Source organism: Panthera tigris, chromosome C1, assembly GCF_018350195.1.
Source record: "Panthera tigris isolate Pti1 chromosome C1, P.tigris_Pti1_mat1.1, whole genome shotgun sequence".
Lineage (NCBI taxonomy): Eukaryota > Metazoa > Chordata > Mammalia > Carnivora > Felidae > Panthera > Panthera tigris.
The window spans coordinates 73,117,176-73,137,500 of record NC_056667.1 but is presented as its reverse complement, the minus strand read 5'-3'; the positions used below and the strand labels follow the sequence as shown (position 1 = coordinate 73,137,500).

Sequence of the window (20,325 nt, the reverse complement as noted above, 5' to 3'; positions counted from 1 at the left end):
AATTATGCCTGGAGCCAAGTCCATTAAAGGTACTTCGGAATAACTAGAGACCAAGCACCTTAAAAGCACCAGAAGCTATTGATACTTAAGAGGGGGGCTGTGAATAATCGCAATTGCTGCATTAGAGAGGGGAGGGAGAAAAAAAAAAAAAAAATCAGCCAAATTACGCTTGGTTAATTCAGAGTAACAGATCTGCCCCCAAGTGAATTGGAGGCCTTGAATTAATTCTGTTATGACAAATCAAGATAAACGTTCCCCCTAAATTGCATGCGATTTAATTAATTTTTGAGATCCTGGGTTTTTTTTTTTTTTTTTTCCTAGCTAATAGTTCACATGCTCCTGTGCTGTCATTGTGCTTGAGTGGGCAGACTTCAAAGTGATATTAAATAACCAACTATTAGATTTACCTAGCACGTCCTATTGGAAAAGTGCCATTTAATTACCTAGCCTGTTCAATTAAAGGGACAGCATTCTCTGAATATAGCAGCTTGCTGTTGATTACCAGGGAAATGAACTCGCTGTCTGGCGGCGCCTCCGTTCCGAACGCTACCCCCTCCCCAAACACACCCTCCACCACCAACCACCACCAGTCCCCCGCCCGGGACCCCGCGCGGCGCTCACTGCGGCTGCGGGCGCCACGTGAACGCCCGAGCGGAGCCCGGGGAAAGAAAGAGCGACCCGCTCGCGCGGCTCCCGCCCTGCGCTCGCCCCCTCGCGGGCCCGAGGCCGCCGGCCGGCAGGGCGCCTCGACCGACCGCGGCCTCGGGCGGCGCCGGCCCAGCCCTGCCCCGGCCCCGACCGGCCCCAACGAGAAAGGGCTCGCCGAGGACCGCCACCCGGGCTTCCGGTGCGTTTCCTCGCCCTCCCCGGACCTAGGGCCCCACCCGTCGGTCTCCGAACTTCCTCCTCTCGCTGCACTTTCCGCGCCAGTCTTCGGGCCGAGATGGGGGTGGAGGAAGAAGGGTTCGAGGAAAAGAGAAACGGAGTTTTGAAAAGCTACTTGGTGGCGCTAGCATAGAGCTGGGGGGGTCAGAAGCTGGGTGGGGAGAAGGAGAGGGGACAGTTCCAAGGTTCGCCGACTTTTGTAGTGGGGGCGGGCAGGCGTTGGCCCCTTTAAGATCCACCCTCCCTCTTCCCCTCCACAGCCCCCCCCCCCAGTCTTTCCCTCCCTCTCTTAGAGGCCAATTTTGTTAATTAAATGTTTTGTTTGCGACGCAGCTCTCATTCATTGCGGACACGTCATTCGGAGCAGATCTAAGCCAGAGACCAGATCTCATTAGATAAAGCCCATCAGAACTAAGAAAATGGAGGAGCCACTAATTAAAGCTTTTAATTGTGCGGATTCGCTGCAGCAAGGCAGCCGCTTTATCTGAGATCTTGGAGGGAGAGGAGGCAGAAGACCAGTTCTGCCCAATAGACACTTGGTCAGGAAGAGGGAGGGGACTAGGGAAAAGCAGTGCCCCCCCCCCCCCCATCCCAGCCCTGCTTCCCCTCAGCTTTTTAGCCATATCTTGGTAGTTTTCAAAAGCTCACACCTCCAAGTCAGGCAGCTTAAAGCCCCTTAATAAATGGCTCTGTGGTCCCAGTCGGGGCCGAGGAGCCGAAGGGCCCCCTTCACCTGGCATCTGGCAAGCGGATTACTCTGCTCTTCAGTGGCCATCCTTGCAGAATTCAGAGCTCCTCCAACAAGTGGACTGGGGAGGAGATTGGGGAGGGAGTAGCTGAGAGGAAAAGGACGCGCGCCAGCTCCTCACCTTCCCACCCTTCTGGCATCTTGATGGGCACAGGGAGGAACACTGAAGGAAGACTTCAGAGATTCCTCAACCTGGGGGTGGGGGAGGCTCAGCTGTTGATGAGCTCTGAACGGAGTGGGAGGCGATGATCAATTCGGTACTGAGCTAGAACTCATCTCTCCCGGGAGAGGTCTAAGCTTCTCAGGGTAGCATGTAGTTCAAGAGCAAGCCTGGCTCCCGTTTTCAAAATCAGAGGGGGAAAAAAAATGAGAAAATGGACCCAGTTAATTAAGGCACGGGGCTGGGTACACATCTTCCATTGCTCCATTAAGCCAGTTGAAAACACCAAATGGGCATTTATATTTGGTCCCAAGAATAGGGAAAGCAGGCAATTCCCAGAAAGCCACTTGCCTAAACTTGTCCTGAGGGAATGCAAGTGGACCCATCTTCTTTTTAATTAGTGGTAATCAGAAGCGAAGGTTTTTTGAAGGCACTTGACAGGAGGTGAATCTGTACCATTCACGGCATCTGAATAGCACTCTCAATTTTTCCACTTTAAGTTACCCTCCCGTCTTACCAGTTTTGCTCTCTATTTAATTACAATACTGTCAAAGCTCAAAGCTCATGGCATTGCTTGGAAGGAGGACCAGAAAGCATTACACCCATGCTCCTGTTGATTTTCCAACATTTACTTCTAAAAGAACACTTAGTGAAATTAATGCTGCCATCTTAATTTAAAAATAAAAGCCCTCTCCCTTCCTATATTTCTTTTGCTTGGCTGATTGAGGATGCCAGCAGAGTGGACATAGGTTGCATTATCGGAATAACCAAATGTCATTTTGCTCCATCGTTTTAGATTAATGATACCACTGGGGTAAACATACACACACTCAGCTCTGAACTGCACTGGGATCTTTTGCACTTTTAGATGCAGAGTTGAGGGAATCACAATGGAGCTAAACTTTGTACAAAAAAACCTCACCCACTGATTTACCCGCATTAAAGAGAGCAACATTTTCTACTAATATCTATAAAGAAAACGGTTTAGGACAGAAATTTAACTAGAATGCAATTCTTCGTAAAAGTGAGCGGTTCTCTAATATCAACGGTGTGCGTGTGGGTTTTTTTTTTTTTTTTAATTACTGGATGTTGAAACAGAACACCTCCTAGAAGCATTCATGTGCATCAGTCTATCAAACCATTTACTCAAATTAAATGTGTAATCCTTCAAATGCCTCCTTTCAAATTAATGAGTTTAAGTAGCTTGAGTTCACCTGAAAAGATCCTATAGGCACCTGACCTCCTGAATTCTTTCCATTAATTGCACTGAAACTTGTTGGAAAAGACTGCTTACATGGGTATATGAATGTTCCTATACATTGCTTTAAAATGCAAGATTAGTATAATTCTATAGCCTCTTTTCCTAAATCTCTTTTGGGGATCAAAGGTAGTGATACAAACGACAACAACAACAAACCCCAAATCTGCACATTCCTCAATTGAAAAACCTGCAAATTCTACATCGCAAACCACACACTAACATTGAGCACTACAAGCCTTCAAGTAATAGTACACAAAGAGAAACACTACCATTAAGGGTTTTGGGGGTTTTTTTTGGGGGGGGGGTGGGGTGGGGAGAGGTAAAGTTTGCTCTAAGAAGAATTGCAAGTCTTTAAACTGATGGGTAATCAGCATTTTTCACAAGGAGCACAAAGAATGAGTCACAGTTTTCCACTCAAAAAAGTTTTAAAGTGCTTACGTAAATATAATTAGCCATCACCATAGGCAAATCATTTCTCACTAACTACACTTATTTGTAAGTCAATCTTTTGTCTCTGAGTTTCTATGTAGGTCCCTACCTTGCTTTAAGGTAGCAGCCTAACTCCCACTTTTCAACTGAGGGTCCAGTTGGGGCAGACGACTTAAAATTTTGGTCAGGAGAGTACCCAGCCTTTGCACACCTAAAGGCCCAGTCCCACCAGATGGACAGATCTTAGTATAGTTTTTGCCGTTAATTTATTATTAAAAAAATGGAAGATTAACACGTTCATCTTGAAACCCTTAAATCCGGCCAATCAGAAGGTTTTTGTGGTGAAGGCTACAATATATTCTCATAGGTGTCCAGTTCCTCTCCTTAAAACCCTTGGTAACCTTTGGCCTTGCCATTGCTCTGCTCACCCATCTCGAGGAAAGGCAGCCAAGTCTTACCTAATGTAGTCATTTCTGCAAAGGATCATGCCGCTCTTGGTATAACAGGACGTGCCGATGTCGCCCAGCTGCGCCTGGCAGCAGGAGCACTTGAGGCACCGGCTGTGCCAGTAGCTGTCCATGGCATAGAGCAGAAAGCGGTCCGCAATCTTGCCCCCGCAGCCTGCGCACCGCTTCCAGGAGAGGGAGCCGGCCGTCACCGGGGGCGGCTGTGAGCTGCTGCCCGGATTCACCATGGTCTGCAGAGGGCGGGAAGGGGACCGGGAGAGAAAGACAAAACAGGGGCAATGCAAAAGTTAGTAATCGCCGCGCGCGAGAGAGACCGAACACGTCCCCCCCCCCCCCACCCCCCAACTCCCCGAACTGTTGGAAGGAAGCAGCGGGGCAACCGCGCGAAAGAGGGTGAGGGGGAGAGGAAAGGAGGGAGGATCGCCGGCAGCAGCCGCCTGTTTACTTTTCTCAAGCTTTGTTCTGGGGCCACGAGCTCCTCTCAACTTTCCAGCGCTCGCCGCCGCTGACAATTTCAGCTTGGGTACTGTCAAAACTCGGAGAGCGAGGCTCGGAGGCGCGCTCCACCCCTCGCGGCGCCTCCTCCCAGCCCCCGCCTCCGCCCACTGCCCCCTCCTCCCTCCTCCGCCGCCCGCCTCCAGCAAATGAGGGTCAAACCCACCCACCGCCGCGCCCGGCCCCTCCCCGGCCCCAGCCGAGCCGGGAGAGCAAGCCGAGGGGAGTGGGGAGGCGGCCCCCGCCGGAGCCACGTTCTCTCCCGAGCTCTGCCCTGGGAAGTGCAGCTGCAGTTCACAAGTTGGAAATAGTTGGGTTTTCTGAAAGGGAGGGAGGGAGGGACCGGCAGAGGGGAGAGGGAGAGCGTGATGGTGGGAGGGGAGCGAGGGGACGCGAGGGAGGGGGTGCGGTGTGTAAAGTTGCGAAACTGGTTTTTCGTATTTTAAACAGCACCTTTCACATGCCATTGTGGTGACCGCCATCTCCCATTATTGTTCCAAATCTCATTTCATTTTGAAGATCAATGAGTGTTTTCTCTGGGTTTTCAGGACACAGGCAAGAATAATAGATCATTGAACTTTAGGATGCCTGTTAACTTCCTATACAAACACTCTCCACTTTGGTCTCACTAATCTGCCCTTGATCAGCAATTTAAATGCTAAAGCTTTGTTCCTCCAAAGGGGGGAGGGGGGGCGTTACAGATAATATGCGGGAAGGCACTATTAAAGGATGCACAAGTTATATAGGAGCCAGTCCTGCTGTCACCAAAAACTGCTTTTAAAAATTCCCTACTCTTTCTAATGAATGTCACGAGAAGCAACTGGGGTATAATACAGGAATCAATTTATAAAGCTTAGCCTAAACCGATTAATTTGTTGCCTCCAATCCTGAGTCCAATAAAGTCCTAGTGTTCCTCCAGTCACTTATTCTATAAAAAGATCAAGTTATTTACTGCCAATTAAGCAGCCTGTTTTGTCTTTGTCCTCTGTAAGCCGAGAGTGTAGGCTCCCCCCGAGGCTCCCGGCTATCTGCTCAAGACGTTCAGCTGATACCTCAGAAGGGAGAGGGCGAACTTTGCCTGTCCCCGGCCCAACTTGGCTGCTGCAAAAAAAAAAACCAGGGGAAGGGAACGAAACAAGGACTCGGGTTCCTTAAATAGGCCGATTTTAAACACATTTCCTCCGAAAGAGTCCCGGAACGTGTGTCCAGTGACCGCACAATAAACCAGAATAAGAACTGCACCAATTAAGCTGTAACAAAACCCTGAGACTTTGGAAACAGGACCACTCTAAAACCCATTAGCATTGCATTTATCCGAATGCATCATACCTTTATGTAAATTGATTTATCTGATGCATTTACTCGAGGAATTGCTTTTTGTTACAATTTCAGCCCTAACCCAAATGAATCTGCATTTCCTGCCCGAGGTCTTTAAACTGTTTCCCCCAACGTTTTAATCGCTCCGAATTCCTTTTTAAAAGGGGAGAGGGAGGGAGGAGATTCCAAGCTCTTCCCCGCCCCCATCTTTGGTGAGAGGTAAATATATATGTATATTTTTTTGAAAAGGAAACATTACACTGAGAAAAGCATCCAGTAACCCCATTAGCTAAAGCTCTTAAGGACAAGCAATACCTTAATGCTGATTAAATCTAAAAGAGATGAATCAAGAGGACTGACCAGAAACTGACTCCCCTGATAACTAAGGACGGGCCCTCATCAAGTTTCATTTAGAGTTGGAAAAAAAAGAAAGCTTTTAAGTTAAATAGGCTTATACTCTAGTAATTACATAGCCAAGCAATTTAGGTCCTGGGATAGTCAGTGAAATAGAAAGCAGAACTGGCAGCTAGAGGCAAAATCTGCCCCCCTTTAACAACGTCTCTGGTGTTTTTTAATGGAGACCAGGGGAGGGACAAACGTAGCGCTGGCAATTTGTAGTACAAAAATGGATGCTTAATTCATGTCTTGATTTTAATTAGGTGATTCACCGGATTTCTCCTGGATTGGAACAAAAGACTTATAAGCCAAGAGGAATTTTTGAAAAGAACCAGCAATACTGAATCCTGCTCACTTAGACCCTTTCTGCCACTGTTTCAAAAATAGTGTTTACTGGGGGGGTGGGGGGGGACCGTGACTATTTCCCCCACACTACTTCTCATACTTAAACCCTCATTTAAGCACCTCCTGCCTTTCCCTTAGGAACTGAAAATATCCCCACCCCCCTCCAAGGTCCCCACCAGCCCGGTCTCCAAGAAGAACCCTTTTGTAAGCAGGAACCGCTACAAAGCTGGCTGCCCTCCGTGCTAGCTCGCAGGCCGGCCTCGGTAGTTTCAGACTCGCGCATTATCTAAGCCGACGTATTGTTTACTTGCAATTTGGGACGGTCAAGGGAAGGAAGCCAAAGAAAACAGCCCTGGCCCAAATCGGTCCCCTCCTCCCTCCCCCCCCCCTCCTTGCCCGCGGCTCCCCAGCCGTCCCCTTACCTGCTTTTCCCCTATATTGCAATACTGCGAGAGGCGGCGGCGGCGAAAAGCGAGCGAAGCCGCTCGGCTTCCAAGGAAGGGGCGCCTGGGCTGGCGGAGCTGTAGGGAGGGGGGATGTTCTCGCAGAAGCAGGAAAGGGGAGGAGGGGGCTAAGGGCTGCTTTTTTTTTTTCCTTTTTTTTTTTTTTTTTTTTTTTTTTTTTTTAACGCGTCGCTCTGAGGCTGGGTTGGGGGGCCCCGCGTAAGTGGCGGGCGGCCGGGAGCAGGAGTGTCAGTCTCAGTCCTCGGCGTTCTTCTCCGCCTCCGGCTCCGCGCGAGCAGCTGCAGGAGCCCTCGGCCCGCGCGGCGCGGCTTCAGGCGCGGCGCAGCGGCAGCAACTGCTGCAATCGCTGCTGCAAGTTTGGCAATGTGGCTTCACTTTGTATATTCCCCCGCCCGGCGGCCCCCGCCCCCGCCCGCGCGCCTCCCGCTCCTCCTCCTCCTCTTCCACCGCCTTCCTCCCTCCCGCGCGCTCGCTCGCTCGCTCGGGGCTGGCGGCGGCGGCCGCTCGGCCGAGCTTCCTGCCCCTCCAGCTGGGGCGGGGGGCAGCCGCAGAAACAACAGCCCCGGAGCGGCGGCGGCAGGCGCGGAGGCCGGGAGGCGGGCGCGCCCAGGGGCCGGGAAGCTGCGGCCGGCCGGGGCCCGGCGCGCTGGAGCCTGCGCCGCTGCCCGGGCTGCTGCCGGAGCTGCTGCTGCCCGGCTCGGAGGAGGAGGAGAAGGAGGAGGAGGCGGCGGCGGCGGCGGCGGCGCTGGCCTCTAGCCGGCTCGCTCGCTCCCTCCGCGGCGCTTACACATGTGTTACTGACAGAGCAAAATCCCAACTACTCCCCGGCTCTGCCGCCGACGTCAGCGACCCTCAGCCACTGGGCGGCCGGATTGTTCAGGCGGAATAATAAAACCTGCCAATCCGGGGAAGGACAAAGGGATGACTGAAACTAGACTCTGGGGGCGGGGAAAAGAGGGAGGCGGTGGAGCGGGAGGTGGAAGGAGAGGGGAAGGGCCGGAATCAGGTGGGAAGCGGCGACCCGGGCGCCGGGGACCTTGCCGGGCTGCCCTCCGCCGCCCCGGATCGAGAGCGGAGGCGTCGGGTGCCGCTCCGGCCTGCCCAGCGCGCGGAGGACCCTCGGGACCCGCACCCGCCCGCCCCTCGGGGATTGCCCTCCCCTCGCACCGACACGAGCCCCTTAGGAAACTTAACTTCACGTCTCAGAAATAGGTCTCTTCCTGTTTGGGAAGAAAAGTCTTCCCGAAATCCTAGGGCGGTGGACTTCACAGACACGCAGAAGAGGTTTTGGTTTTGTTTTTTAATTCGCGGTGTTGGAGGTTGATGAGCCTTAGTGGAAGTTCAGTTAACAAGGTAAAGACAGTGAATCAGTAGTTCTTAAGCACTCCCTCTTTACCCTCTTCTCCCACATTAGCCGGAGTTAAAGAGCCTCGTAGGCATTTCAGAGATACTTGTCAATTGTCGGTGAAAAAAAAGATCACAGCCCTTACTTCGGAAGTTGAGGGAAACTTCAGGAAGTCTTGCCCTCCATCCACCTCACTGTGGAGGATGAGAACCCCACTTTCTCATAGCCCCCCAAAAGCAACAGAAGTAATTGCAAAATTTCCCAAACTCACAGCCTCTGGAGAGTACGAAAGGTCACTTCTGGTATAAATTTAACTGTTGAGGAATGCTTTTAGGTCTCTTTCCAGGGCCCAAGCTCAGCCTAGATGTTTGAATACCTAGTCATTCAACTTTATCTACTCTGCCAAATAGGTTTAATAAATTTCTGATCTGAGGCTAATATTAGGTCTGATTATTATTAGTAAGTTCCAGAGAGATTTTTCTGGGGGAAATTATCATGAAAGTGCAAAGCCCTTCTGCTAAGTATCATTAAGTAAAACCAGCCTTATGGGACAAGTTTTCATATTGTATTACACACAGTACTGCTGGATTGAGGAAAGGGACCTGCAAAAGAATCTGGCTAGACAATGCAGTTGTTAAACATCTATGGTTTTACTGTTTGGGGGATTGCTGTCTTTCAAACCATCAAAATTAAGGCTGCAAAAGAAACAATATTCATTGCCTGTAATGTCAAGCAGAGGACATTTTAAATACCAATTAGAATAGTCATTTCTTTATATTTCTAGCACCTCAAAATTAAATGACTTACTTTTATTGATTGGTATTGAATTTTTATGAACAAGTCACTTTGTGCACGTATGCGAAACATTTTTTTTTAAATCATTTAAAGTATAATAGTAATTAAGATGTCCTGTACAGAAAACAGCTGCAGATGAGTGTGATTAAAGAAGCCCATCTTAAAAGATGTAATGTTCCTTGAAGGTTAGTAAAGAAAACTCAATTAAACCAAATGAGGAAAGGAACCCCATAAATAAATAAAAAACACACATTCTAATTCCCTGCTTCAGTTTCAATTTGTTAATAATTTATAATAATCAAAACGAGATGACACAAGACCTTGGTGGGCTACAATTATGATTTGTCATGTACAAGTAAGTTTCCTGCTGTGGCCCTTAATTTTCTTATCTACCAATGAAGTTAAGCCAAATGGTCTTTATGTGTCCTTTTTTAAAAAATGATTTTCTCAAATAGAACATATAATATATAGGCCTGTAATGAATTGTGGTATTTCCTGAAGTATGTACACTAAAATGAAATCTTTATTTTAAAATGAAATGTTAGAAATTTAATCAAACATCAGATATCACTGAGTGATTCTCCAAAGCATCCATGTAGTTTTGTGGGTGGAAGGAAGGAAGGGAGGGAGGGAGAAAGGAAAGGAGGGAGGGAGGGAGGGGGAAAGGAGAAAAGCATGGGTAAAACTTTGAATACAGATCTCTAGGCTAGAAGGGGCCTAGGAGGTAGTTTTAGTGTTTTGGCTCTAATTGTGTGTGGAATGAGGTCTTAACACATGTCCCGGTAGATTGGAGTAGGTGGGAGTATGTTACCAGAGAGCTTTATTTGCTGATGTTGTGGTTATAGAAATACAAAAGCGATAATGGCTAACAGTCTCTCTTCTGAGGGGTAGGAAGTAAATACAGTCACTGTAATCAAAATTCAGGTGTACTTTAACCACAGCGCCACCTCTGGGTAGTCTTTATTTCTGCATGCTTTGCATGTGGCAGTGCTTTCTCATCCGAGTAGCGAGATCTGTGGGCTGAAAGTGCCTGCTTAGATGAGGTAGGGGTGTCGATCTTTTATTTCCACTGGTGCTAAACTAACAAAAACCGTGTAAACACACACAAGTTTATTATGGGTAAAGGAATTCTGTATTCAGGTATTCCTTAAACGAATATAAAACAGTGCTCAAGGTAATCATCCTGGTATATAGTAAGATTAACTAAATGCAAAATAATAATGTTATATTGTGCCCAACAGTTCAAGAAAATTCTGCTGGCATGATACTCTCCTTATCTAGCCTACTCACCTACAGCGAGAAATAAGAATACAGTGTTTCGGAAAAGAAAGAAACTCAAATTGTTCCTTTCTTGAATCCTAATTAAATATAGGAACCATATTGATTCTAGATCAAGCCCTCATTCCCCTGATTCACCCCAAATTGATTTGTCCATACATTCCCTTTTTCTTATTTCAGTCCTACAATCATAATCATCTTTCCTTTCTCTAAGTGACAGTTCTCTAAGAATCTCCTATGAACAACCAGAAGTTCCACACAGACCCAAGTTGCCTTCCGTGCCTAGAGAACAGCCCAACTATTTATTTGATGCTAATAGGGTAACCTCCCTGACAAAATGCCTCCAGCTCTTTCTCAGAAAATATGTCTAAAAATTTTAAAGTTGGGGTGCCTGGTGGCTCAGTTGGTTAAGTGGCTGACTCTCGATTTTGGCTCAGGTCATGATCTTACAGTTGGTGGGTTGGAGCCCCAAATTGGGCTCTGTGCTGCTGGCGCGAAGCCTGCTTAGGATTCTGTCTCTCTCTCTCTCTCCCCCCCTCTCTCTCTGTCCCTCCCCCACTCATGTCATGCTCTGTCTCTCTCAAAAATAAATGACTAAACTTTAAAAATATACATATTAAGAAAAAGGAACGAAAGAAGAAAGAATATTTTAAAAAATAAAGTCAATGCAAAACTCTTTTGAAGGCATCCTTTTTAGGAAAAAAACTTAAAAAAAAATCCACCTACCTTTATTACTGCCATCATAGAGATCCCTTGAAATCAGAAGTTTCAGCCAAGGTGAATCTGAAAAGCTTTAGTCTAGGACAATTCCAAATGTAAAAGGTGTGGAAAGAGGAGGGAACAGTAGTTACACAGATGTAACGGAAAATCCAAGGAGGGGAATGGCAGTTATGTCCCCGCCAGTGTCTTAGGGTGGTGGTGTTGGCTTGGGGGTGGGGGGGGGGGGGACACTGCACGGGAAGTAGAGGCAGAGAGACCACTGCCACCTTTAAGCATAAAGATTTATGGAGATCTCAACTTACCTAAGAGACTACATCTCAAAGAACCACAGCTTGGCTTTAAATACTAATAACAATACTTTAAATTTACTGACCTCCTTTTGCCCATAGTTCTCAAAATTTCTTGTCCATATCTCACTAAATGTTTCATGTGATAAAGGAGTAGGTTCTTGCTGTGTTAGGACATTCTCTTCTGCTCTTTCTTCCTTTCTTTCTTTCATTCTTTTTTAAAGCAATCTAAATGTCTATATTTGGTAAATGTCCCACCTGATTATGTTAATCAGTATTTTGAAAGTTCTACCCTAACCTCTTTTTTTGTAGGGTAATGTCAAAGCATAGCGAAGAAGTTGATTTTATCACAATAAAATAATTAAAAGGTCACGAGGAAAATGAAACAGCATTGATATTACTGTGATTAGAAATATAATTTAAGATGTAGATTTTCCTTTTAATTATTCTACTTGATTAGGACATTTGAAACTCCTGGGGATGATGGGAAAGGAGAAAAAGATGATGGGAAAGAAAAAAAAAAAATCTGTGATACATGATTTTGCCTGATGTAGGAAGGCTACTTTTATTAGTGTGGCAAGAGATTACTCACTTTCTTCATATATGTTTTTTAGGGTAGGAACAGGACTTTAAATATCCCCCAAATCTGCCTCAGAACTACAGCAAATCTTGATATATGAATATATTCCATAGTGATGATATTACAGAAAAATTATTTGGCTTACTCACTCACCACTTCCAGGACTGAATTCTGTCAACAGTATTCAAGCACAAGGGATATTCTGCATATATCTTTGCAGATATATTATCAGACTATATATGTGAATATATTATATGTTCATTAGGGTCTTATGAATGGTCTACTAGGTTGACAGACAATGCTTATTAAAGTCAAATTAAATCTTATTGAGGATAAATTTAATTTTGTAATAGACGCAAAAGAGGGTATGTAGATGACTGGGCCATCTGTATATATGTGAGGTGGTCATTACTACGAATATATATTAAAATTATAAATCCAGTGGAAAATAGCAATTTCATTCAACATTAATTACTGTTCCTCTCCAAGACGATGGAAATGAGCATTTATGGTAGAGAAACTAAACCATTAAAACATAGTTCATCCCCCCCGCTTATGTTCCCACTAACTATTCTTGGTAAAAGAAAGGCTAATAATTTAGAAATTTCAAGTGCCCCAAACCACAGCTCCTTTAGTTGGAGTAATTACAGTATTTTATATACAGTGTTATATACTGTATTTAATTACAGTATTGATATAATTTTAATTTTACAGTATTGATATAATTAAGCCTTTTCTCTCTGTACATTTGTAATAAAATGTAATATTTTAAAGTATAATAGTGGTCTCTGTTCACTCACAAAAAAAAAGTTGATGAAAACATGATAATGTTTATTCATCTAATTGTAATGAATGACCATGGTGGAATTAGGCCAGTTCAATTCATAGCTGTCCGTAGACTTGAGAAACACATATTTCTACTCTATACAGTGCCATAAATTTTTTAGAATAAAAAGAACAACCGATATGGATTTTTTTAAATAATAAAATTGGATAACTCAATTGACCAAAATGTGCTCCCTCCACACAGAGGTACACATTATAACGTCACCATTTATATTTCTCAACATAAATCAAATTTCATAATAAAATTGTTTTTGATGAATCACCAGTTCTTTCCTAGGTTCAAAACATTCTGACAGAGAAAGCAAATTTGTCGATTTCTCTGTATGATAAGAAATCACTGAAAATATATTTGAGATCTTGGGTCTAAGATGATAATTTTTGGAGGAAAGTTTCCTTTGAAGGGAAAATAATTTAAGTGAATTCATTTTAAAATTTGGGAAAACAACCCAAGAATAAAATAGACTTTCTTTCCAGCCCTTTTCCAGAGCCATCTGTTGTGTTCTCTGACAATAAGGGCAAGAGAAGTCATTACAGAACAATACTCTGGAAACAATTTGCTTCAAAGAAAGAATGAAAACTTAAACAACACTACCTTTGTACATGTTTGTTCTAATTAGAGGGTTAAAACATCCACGCATTGTGCCCAGATGCCTCTCTCTGTCCTGGTTTTATTGCTTTTCTCCACTGAGATAACATTTAACACTGCATTGAAATTCCTACTTACTGCTGTGTCCAGTAGTAAATCCTGGCACATTATTAGAATATCTGCCTGTTATCAGCTCAGTCAAGGAATGAATTATTGACTATAACTCATTGCTGGGAAGACTACGTATGACACTCCAGTGAAGTTTTGATAATTTCTAGAAGTCGTGGTAATTTATGGAGGGGGGTTTTGATTGATCTCCCCCCACCTATTTTGCACCTATCAGTAAACAGGACACATATTGATGGCCTACTTGAACTACATTAACAATATAGGGAATTCACAATTGAAGCACTTCTTTTTTTTTTTTTTTTTATCCAGTACAATTTCTATTAAGACAGTAACTCAGTTTCTATTAATTTTCTTATGTGAGGTCTACCCATGGGAGTGAGGAATCACAGATTTAGACTATTGACTGCATAATGTCACTATTCTATAATTATTTAGATATATTCCTCATTTGCAGTTGTATCAGACTCTGCCTTTTGGAAAGAAAGCCCTGAGACCACTGGAACAGATGAGGGTAGAACAAAATGTGTACTGTGAGATTTTAAGAATGTCTTCAGGTGTTAGGATACAGCTGACAGAATAAAAGAGAATTTTTAAAATTAACAGGGAGTAGGTAAGTTACTTTTTATTTGGAAAAAAAAATGTTTGGAATTTATTTGATATAAAACTTACAGATGCCATTTAATATGATGGTCATTTTAAAGTCCATTTGTCAGAACATTAAATAATAATCACTAACAATCACAACTTTCTTTTAATTTGGGTTTATTTTCCTCCCGTCTCATTTTTGCTGCATTCTTCAAATGCAATTATTTCTCAGAATAAACTCTACTAGACAAATGGTTCCTTTATTTCTTTACTGAGTTTTCATCATTGTGATTTCATTATTGTTTTATTTGCTACAACAATTGCTTCTTAGAAAAACACCAGTATTTCCAAGTCCTCAACGTATACCATGGAATGTAGCAAACAATATAAATAATAATTTAAAGTTTAATGGTTTATTTCCTAGATGATATTTAAAGCATGTGTAGATTTCTAGAAATTCCAACTTATACCCAAATACTATTAAGTAATCTGAGACAAAAATAATGGTGTCTCTCTTGCCAGTGCAATCAAGATTGGGGGCGGGTAATTTGACTGAATACTTGGCTTAAAGAAAATAATTCTTTCTTCATTTTATCTTAATTTAGTAGCTTCTAGCAGTCATCTAAACAATCTTAAAATTAAAAGATAATGTTAATGGGAGAGACTGTTGTCATAGGATAATGGGTTCCTGCTGCTAGATTAATGCAGTGGCAATAATACTGGAGCATTTATTGAAAATAAAGGGGAAGACAAAGCCAGGAGATTTATTTTTAAAGCAGGTGTCATGGATCCTATGACACTGTTGTGTTATAATTACTTTGTTTCAATTTTGCCAAATGGCTGATGGAAATGATCCCTTTTCCTGATAGATGTGGGGTGGCAGAATGACATTGGCTGGTATCTCCATGACTGGAGGGTGCATCCTTTCTGACTGGAGGAACAGATTTGTTGTAAGTCTTCCAATCAGAAGGCACCTTCTAAAGGCTATGCCATTTAAAGAAAAAAATGCCACGATGTACAAATAAATGTGTCCTTTATCTAAAAAACAAGGCAAGCATCTACCTAACACTGTTATAGATCTTTCTAGAATATAATAAGCCCCCCCCCCCCATATTGACAATGCCAAATACATGGCTCTCCAGCAAGCCCCAGGAATGGCCTACAGGACAAAAGTTGTGTGCATGGATTTCAGCCACTGTGGCCAACTGTCCTGGACTTACTTTCTTTGAATGCATATGATAATTTTGGACCTAGTAATGGACTTCTCCAAGTGGAATCCTTACAGGAATGCTGGGAAGTCAGAACTCTAAGATAGTGCTTAAGATTCCAACTCTCTGGTGTGCACACCCTATATAATCCTGTCTTCTTCAGTGTGGGTGGCCCTGACTTAATCAGTGGAATCCTTTTTAAAGAAGGCCTAGAAGTCAGAGACAGAGGCAGCCAGACAGACTCAAAGCCGCAGAAGATGTTCTCCTATTGGCCAGGAAGGAGCAAACTTCCATATGTGAGAGACGTTATGGAGGGAACCCGTGGAAGAATGTGAGTGGCCTCTAGGAGCTACAGCAGTCCCCAGTCAACAGGTAGCAAGGAGAAAAAGACTTTCGACCTAGAGCTGTAAGGACATGCATCCTGCCAGCAGCCAGTGAGCTCCGAAGAGGACCTTGAGACTCAGAGGAGATGGCAGTCCTGGCCGACACCTTGCTTTCAGCCCAGGGAGACCCTGAACAAAGAACCCAGCTATGCCATACTGGCGCTTCTAGCCCACAGAAACCCTGAGATGATAAATGGGTATTGTTTAAAGCCATTTATAGTAATTTGTTTTGCAGCAATAGAAAACTACTAAAAATGCTGTGAGAAAATGCCAAATAGGCTATTTTGTTGCCACCTCTTTTCCTCTACCATGAATTATTCTATTTGCTCTATCCTACCACCCCTAGCAGAGTGGGGCAAAAAACTGGAGTAGCCTCACTATGCTCAGGGTGTTTATCAATTATTGTGTGTTAAAGGGTGGTACCTGCTATGAAGGAAAGCAAAGCAGGGGAAAAACCTAGGGAGCAGGGGGGCCCCAGGTGGAACGGGTCTGGTGGTGGATTACACTATTATGTTGCTGAGTTGGGGGAGGTCTTGATGATAACATTTGTGTCCGGACCTAAAGGAAGTAAAGGAGCCTTGCATCTGAAGGAAAGGGAGTTACAAGCAGAAGCAGCTGCAGTGCAAATGCCCTGAGGCGCCATGCTGGATACAGTTGAGAAGCTGGAGGGAGGCCGGGTACCCTGGCTATAGTAGGAGAGATCAGGGTTTACGCAGGGCAGGTGGGGGACTTGGGCTTTCACCTGGATTGAGAAGGGATGCTATCTGAGGATTCTGGCAGGAAAGAGAAAATCTGATTACATTTTAGAAAACTCCCTCTGGTTTCGTCGTTGAGGACGAACTATAGAGTGGGAAGGCCAAAACCATGAGTCCACCAGACAGGAGGTTCTCACAGTAATCAAACAAGGGATGCTGGTGGCTTGAAGCACAGTGATAGCAGAGGGAAGGTGAGAAGTGACTGGATTTTAGGTGTATTTTGAGTACCTGTGGCAAACAGAACAATGATTTCTATTCCAAATTTCCTTTGATGCATCCATGTGCCCGTGACTCTTCTTTTGGGATTTTCATGTGTCATGACAGCTGTGAGTTCCCTTCTGCTCCTGGGAAGTTGGGCAGGGCTCCCCTCTCCCCACCCCACACCATCTACCGCCCCCATATGATCCCCCTTCCTACATGCTGAGTTTATGTCAGAAATAGCCATAATATTGTTTTTCATTCAGTTCTTTCCATTTTAACCCAGAAAGGAGAAATAACAAATACAGAACCCCTCAATGTGTCCAGACACTAGGCTGTGTTCTTTCCACATAGCAAATCATTTAATCTTATTAACAGCCTGACACAATCAGTCTCATTGCCTCCATTTAAAATTTTTTTTTAATGTTTTCTTTATTTTTGACACAGAGAGAGAGACAGAGCATGAGCGGGGGAGGGGCAGAGAGAGAGGGAGACACAGAATCCGAAGCAGGATCCAGGCTCTGAGCTGTCAGCACAGAGCCCGACACAGGGCTCGAACTCACAGACTGCGAGGTCATCACCTGAGCTGAAGTTGGACACTCAACCGACTGAGCCACCCAGGCACCCCTCATAGCCTCCATTTTAAAATTGAAGAAACTCAGGGAAGCCTGGTGGTTCAGTTGATTGAACGTCCGACTTCAGCTCAGGTCATGATCTCACAGTCCGTGAGTTCAAGCCTCACATCGGGCTCTGTGCTGTCAGTTCAGAGCCTGGAGCTTGCTTTGGATTCTGTGTCTCCCTCTCTCTCTTCTCCTCCCCTGCTCATGCTCTGTCTCTCTCTGTCTCTCAAAAAATGAATAAACCTTAAAAAAAGTTTTTTAATTGAAGAAACTCAAATCATGGTTAAGTGATCTCTCAAGATCACTGTTAAAGCTGAAGTTCAAAACTTGGAATTTGCAAAGATTTACAGGTTGAAGAAACCTTCCGTGGTCCACTCCTATCTGTTAAGAAATCATTATATGGGTTTTGTTGAATAGATTTGTACAACTTTAGTTTCTAAGCCCATGGTTCTTCCTCCACAGTCAATGATTTTGTCCCCCAGTGGACATTTGGCAATGTCTGTGAGACAATGTCACAAGTAGGGGGGACAGAAAATTACTATTGACTTAAGTGAGTAGAGGCCAGGGATGCTACTAAACATCATACAAGGCACAGGAAAGTCCCCTACAGCAAAGAATTATTCTACCCAAAACGTCAGTAATGTTGAGCTTGAAAAACCCTATTCTAAACCATGGTTATAGATCATTGGTGTCACGGTAGAAGTAACATTAGTTGTGCAATTTTTATTCATAAGTTTTTCATTAACATGTTTTAAACATGAGGAAGTTTCAGGGTGCCTGGGTGGCTCAGCCCGTTGAGCATCCAACTCTTGATTTTGGCTCAGGTCATGATCTCATGATCGCACTGATAGTGCGGAGCCTGCTTGGGATCCTCTCTCTCCCTCTCTCCCTCTCTTTCTCTCTCGCTCTCAAAATAAATAAGCATTTTAAAAAATGAGGACGTTTCTGTAGTCAGAACAATTTTAGTGTGTTGGTTAGGATAAAATTTATAGGGATCTAAGGAAGTTTTACCCAGTATGTCCTGTAGCACATGCTCAATGCATATCAGGTTTCAAGCTTATAAAAAAAGAAAACGTGAGAAACCTGAAGTGGAAAGTTTAGTGATTTCAAAGTACAAAAGCTAAACTGCAAAAATTAAAATTAATAAATGTCCAAGTAAATGTCTACAGAGGTAACTGATTAACTTGGCACTTGCGATACAATTCAATTCTCATATGGGCACACTCACATTGTATTTATTGCGGGATGTTTTTGATGTGACTTTGGTAGGTATACCAAAAGTAAGATTTTCTAGGCTCTACAGAAGTCTGATCATGGTTTTGCAGTCATCGTTTTAGAGAGTGACATCAGGAAACAGGACAAGACCATACCTGAAGGAAGTAAGGTGCTGAGTCATGCCCAGATTTGAAAACACACACACACACATTTCAGGCAGCAGAAACAGCAAATGCAAAGGCTCTGGGGTGGGAATAAGCTTGGCCTGCTCAATGTAAGCTGGTGTTGCTAGAATGGAGTATGTGGGACAGAAAATGAAACATGATTTTAGAGACAGAGAGAGGCAGAGCCATTAGATTTGAATATGAGCACAATGGGAAGCTATTGGAGAGTGTTAAGTCATGATGTCCTAATCAGATTTATTTCATTTTTTTAAAAATTAACTGGCCTTAAGGAAGAATTGATATAAGGGATGTGTAGCAAAAATTGCTACAAGCTTACCCCAGGATCCATCCCCTCCTTCCTCTTAGAAATAAAACACCAGGGGCACCTGGGTGGCTCAGTTTAGCATCTGACTCTTGGTTTGGGCTCAGGTCATGATCTCAAGGCTTGTGAGTTCAAGCCGTAAGTTGGGCTCTGTGCTGACAGCTCAGAGCCTGGAGCTTGCTTTGGATTCTGTGTCTCCCTCTCTCTCTGCCCCTCCCCTGCTCTCTCTCTCTCTCTCTCTCCCTCGAAAATAAATAAACATTAAAAAAAAACTAGTAAGCATTAAAAAAAAAAAGACTGCATTTCCCAAACTTCCTTTGCAGCTCCATGGAGCATGTTTGGACTGAGCTGTGGCCAATAAATAATATGCAAGGGGAAGTGTAGACAGGACTCCCAGGAAAGTACTTAATGAGAACTGCTTCAGGTGGGAAGGACCCATTTTTTACCTTCCAGATTTCCTCCTTCCTTAGACCTGAAATGTGGACCAAAGGCTAAAATTTCACCAGCAGATGATGTGATGATGAAAATGGTGTACCAAGACAAAGCCTTGTACTGAGACAATGGAGTGGGAAAATAGAAGCTGTGGTAAAAGGTGGGTCCCTGGTGACAGTATGAAGTTGCCAAAACAACGCTGGAAAAGTTATTTCCAAACTGATGTGAGAAATGAACTCATCTTCTTTGGAGCATTGTTAACTTTTTAAACGCAGAGTTGGAATCAATTCTACCGGACACTGGAGGTAAAAGTGGAAGTGAGAGAATAGTAAAGAAATTATTGCAGTGAAAGATGAAAGTGGTGAGTGGTAAAAGTGGTGAGAAGTGTAACATTCCAGATGTACTTTGAAGATAGTGCACAGAGCATATACCAATTGAGAGACTGTGTCAGGGGCTGAGAGACAGAACCCAATCAAGGATGATCTCTAGTTTTTTGGCATGAGCTAGAACGATAGTTATCTTTTCCCGAAGTGGAGAATACTGGAAAAGAAGCAGGATGATGGGGTATAAATCAAGATTCTATTTTGGACCAAAACATAGTGAAGTTGAGATCCCCATTTAACATCCATGTGGTAAAGCTGAGAAGTCAGTTAGATACAATTAGAGATGTAAGCTCATGGGAGACGTCTGAGCTCCAGAAATGAATTTATAAGTTCTCAATACATGGAAGGTGTTAAAACCATGAATAAAGCCATATAGAGAAGTGTCAATAGAAAAAGGGCCAATGATTGAGCCCTAGAGTGTCTCAACTTTAGAGATTATGAAAAAGAGGAAGAGCCAATCTAGGGCCTATAAAGAGAAGGCAATAAAGTAGTAGGAAAACCAGAGGCCACGTGAAGAGAATGTTCTA

At 44.1% G+C, this 20,325-nt stretch overlaps 1 protein-coding gene across 2 annotated transcripts in view; it reads right to left on the bottom strand.

Annotated features, from left to right (window-relative positions):
* The window catches only part of LMO4 (LIM domain only 4), a 16,825-nt gene extending 9,501 nt beyond the window's left edge, over window positions 1–7,324 (bottom strand). The window contains exons 1-2 of one of the 2 annotated variants that reach the window (XM_042997766.1): window positions 6,926–7,324; window positions 3,942–4,180 (exon numbers count right to left, since the gene is read on the bottom strand). In XM_042997766.1, the coding sequence (XP_042853700.1) occupies window positions 3,942–4,177 (236 nt within the window). In that variant the 5' untranslated portion in view covers window positions 4,178–4,180; window positions 6,926–7,324. Of the gene's footprint in view, window positions 1–3,941; window positions 4,181–4,395; window positions 4,543–6,925 lie in introns of those variants that run through there. The other variant, XM_042997767.1, reaches the window with a different exon arrangement.
* Window positions 7,325–20,325: the final 13,001 nt, after the last annotated feature.